The 2,990-nt window shown below is 55.6% G+C and overlaps 1 protein-coding gene across 1 annotated transcript in view; it reads right to left on the bottom strand.

Moving 5' to 3' along the window:
• MUC16 (mucin 16, cell surface associated) overlaps positions 1-2,756 on the bottom strand; it is a 7,627-nt gene extending 4,871 nt beyond the window's left edge. Inside the window, exons 1-6 of the mRNA XM_037382600.1 lie at positions 2,661-2,756; positions 2,252-2,532; positions 1,826-2,146; positions 1,394-1,537; positions 962-1,105; positions 530-673 (exon numbers count right to left, since the gene is read on the bottom strand). Of these exons, the coding sequence (XP_037238497.1) occupies positions 530-673; positions 962-1,105; positions 1,394-1,537; positions 1,826-2,146; positions 2,252-2,532; positions 2,661-2,756 (1,130 nt within the window). The remainder of the gene's footprint in view (positions 1-529; positions 674-961; positions 1,106-1,393; positions 1,538-1,825; positions 2,147-2,251; positions 2,533-2,660) is intronic.
• Positions 2,757-2,990: the final 234 nt, after the last annotated feature.

Here is a 2,990-nt window from a genome sequence, read left to right as displayed (position 1 = left end):
GTGGAAGAGGGTGAAGCTGTAGTCTGCGGAGGAGACGTGGACTGTATAGGTGTCCTGGAGGTGGCCCCTGTGCTTGCCTCTGTTGTTGATGTGCCCTGACCAGTAGTAGTGGAGGTTGACCCTAGGGTAGATTTGGGTGTAGCTGTGGTCACCGTTGGGGATGTTGTTTCCATTACCGTGCTGAGAGTAGTAGATGAGGTGGTGGTAAGAGTTGGGTTTGTTCCAGGATCAGAGGAGGATGTTCCTACAAGGAGCGTGGTGGCAGAAGCTGTTGATTCCGCAGCTGCAGTGGTGGTGGTGGTGAGAGCAGCAGTGGATGTTCCAGCTGGGCTGGAAGTGACTGCAGTGGTTGTTGCAGCAGTTGGGCTGGAAGTTTCTGCTCTGGTGGAGAGGAGCATGGAGGTTGTTTCAAGAGCAGACGTTTGTGCTACAGTGGTAGACAGTGAAGCTGTGTTCTGCAAAGACGTGGACTGTATAGGTGTCCTGGAGGTGGCCCATGTGGTTGCCTTAGTTGTTGATGTACCCTTACCTGTAGTAGTGGAGGCTGACCCCAGAGTAGAGGTGGGTGTAGCTGTGGTCACCACTGGGGATGTTGTTTCCATTACCGTGCTGAGAGTAGTAGCTGAGGTGGTGGTAAGAGTTGGGCTTGTTCCAGGAGCAGAGGAGGATGTTCCTGCAATGACCGTGGTGGCAGAAGCTGTTGATTCCGTAGCTGCAGTGGTGGTGGTGGTGGGAGTAGCAGCGGATGTTCCAGCTGGGCTGGAAGTGACTGCAGTGGTTGTTGCAGCAGTTGGGCTGGAAGTTTCTGCTCTGGTGGAGAGGAGCATGGAGGTTGTTTCAAGAGCAGACGTTTGTGCTGCAGAGGAAGAGGGTGAAGCTGTAGTCTGCGGAGGAGACGTGGACTGGAAAGCCATGCTGGAGGTGGCCCCTGTGCTTGCCTCAGGAGTTGATGTGCCCTTGCCAGTAGTAGTGGAGGTTGACCCCAGGGTAGATTTGGGTGTAGCTGTGGTCACCACTGGGGATGTTGTTTCCATTACCGTGCTGAGAGTAGTAGATGAGACAGTGGTAAGAGCTGGGCTTGTTCCAGGAGCAGAGGAGGATGTTCCTGCAAAGAGCGTGGTGGCAGAAGCTGTTGATTCCGCAGCTGCAGTGGTGGTGGTGGTGAGAGCAGCAGCGGATGTTCCAGCTGGGCTGGAAGTGACTGCAGTGGTTGTTGCAGCAGTTGGGCTGGAAGTTTCCACTCTGGTGGAGAGGAGCATGGAGGTTGTTTCAAGAGCAGACGTTTGTGCTGCAGTGGAAGAGGGTGAAGCTGTAGTCTGCGGAGGAGACGTGGACTGGGAAGCCATGCTGGAGGTGGCCCCTGTGCTTGCCTCTGTTGTTGATGTACCCTTACCTGTTGTAGTGGAGGTTGACCCCAGGGTAGATTTGGGTGTAGCTGTGGTCACCACTGGGGATGTTGTTTCCATTACCGTGCTGAGAGTAGTAGCTGAGGTGGTGGTAAGAGTTGGGCTTGTTCCAGGAGCAGAGGAGGATGTTCCTGCAAAGAGCGTGGTGGCAGAGGCTGTTGATTCCGTAGCTGCAGTGGTGGTGGTGGTGAGAGCAGCAGCGGATGTTCCAGCTGGGCTGGAAGTGACTGCAGTGGTTGTTGCAGCAGTTGGGCTGGAAGTTTCTGCTCTGGTGGAGAGGAGCATGGAGGTTGTTTCAAGAGCAGACATTTGTGCTGCAGAGGAAGAGGGTGAAGCTGTAGTCTGCGGAGGAGACGTGGACTGGGAAGCCATGCTGGAGGTGGCCCCTGTGCTTGCCTCAGGAGTTGATGTGCCCTTACCAGTAGTAGTGGAGGTTGACCCCAGGGTAGATTTGGGTGTAGCTGTGGTCACCATTGGGGATGTTGTTTCCATTACCGTGCTGAGAGTAGTAGCTGAGGTGGTGGTAAGAGTTGGGCTTGTTCCAGGAGCAGAGGAGGATGTTCCTGCAAGGAGCGTGGTGGCAGAGGCTGTTGATTCCGTAGCTGCGGTGGTGGTGGGAGTAGCAGCGGATGTTCCAGCTGGGCTGGAAGTGACTGCAGTGGTTGTTGCAGCAGTTGGGCTGGAAGTTTCTGCTCTGGTGGAGAGGAGCATGGAGGTTGTTTCCAGTGCAGACGTTTGTGCTGCAGAGGAAGAGGGTGAAGCTCTAGTGTGCGGAGGAGACGTGGACTGGGAAGCCATGCTGGAGGTGGCCCCTGTGCTTGCCTCTGTTGTTGATGTGCCCTTACCAGTAGTAGTGGAGGTTGACCCCAGGGTAGATTTGGGTGTAGCTGTGGTCACCGTTGGGGATGTTGTTTCCATTACCGTGCTGAGAGTAGTAGCTGAGGTGGTGGTAAGAGTTGGGCTTGTTCCAGGAGCAGAGGAGGATGTTCCTGCAAGGAGCGTGGTGGCAGAAGCTGTTGATTCCGTAGCTGCAGTGGTGGTGGTGGTGGGAGTAGCAGCGGATGTTCCAGCTGGGCTGGAAGTGACTGCAGTGGTTGTTGCAGCAGTTGGGCTGGAAGTTTCTGCTCTGGTGGAGAGGAGCATGGAGGTTGTTTCAAGAGCAGACGTTTGTGCTGCAGAGGAAGAGGGTGAAGCTGTAGTCTGCGGAGGAGACGTGGACTGGAAAGCCATGCTGGAGGTGGCCCCTGTGCTTGCCTCAGGAGTTGATGTGCCCTTGCCAGTAGTAGTGGAGGTTGACCCCAGGGTAGATTTGGGTGTAGCTGTGGTCACCACTGGGGATGTTGTTTCCATTACCGTGCTGAGAGGAGTAGATGAGATGGTGGTGGCAGGAGGTGGGCTTGTTCCAGGAGCAGAGGAGGATGTTCCTGCAAGGAGCGTGGTGGCAGAGGCTGTTGATTCCGCAGCTGCAGTGGTGGTGGTGGTGAGAGCAGCAGCGGATGTTCCAGCTGGGCTGGAAGTGACTGCAGTGGTTGTTGCAGCAGTTGGGCTGGAAGTTTCCACTGTGGTGGAGAGGAGCATGGAGGT

The sequence above is a fragment of the Falco rusticolus genome, chromosome 4, assembly GCF_015220075.1.
Source record: "Falco rusticolus isolate bFalRus1 chromosome 4, bFalRus1.pri, whole genome shotgun sequence".
Classification (NCBI taxonomy): domain Eukaryota; kingdom Metazoa; phylum Chordata; class Aves; order Falconiformes; family Falconidae; genus Falco; species Falco rusticolus.
This window is presented reverse-complemented; position numbering and strand designations above follow the sequence as displayed.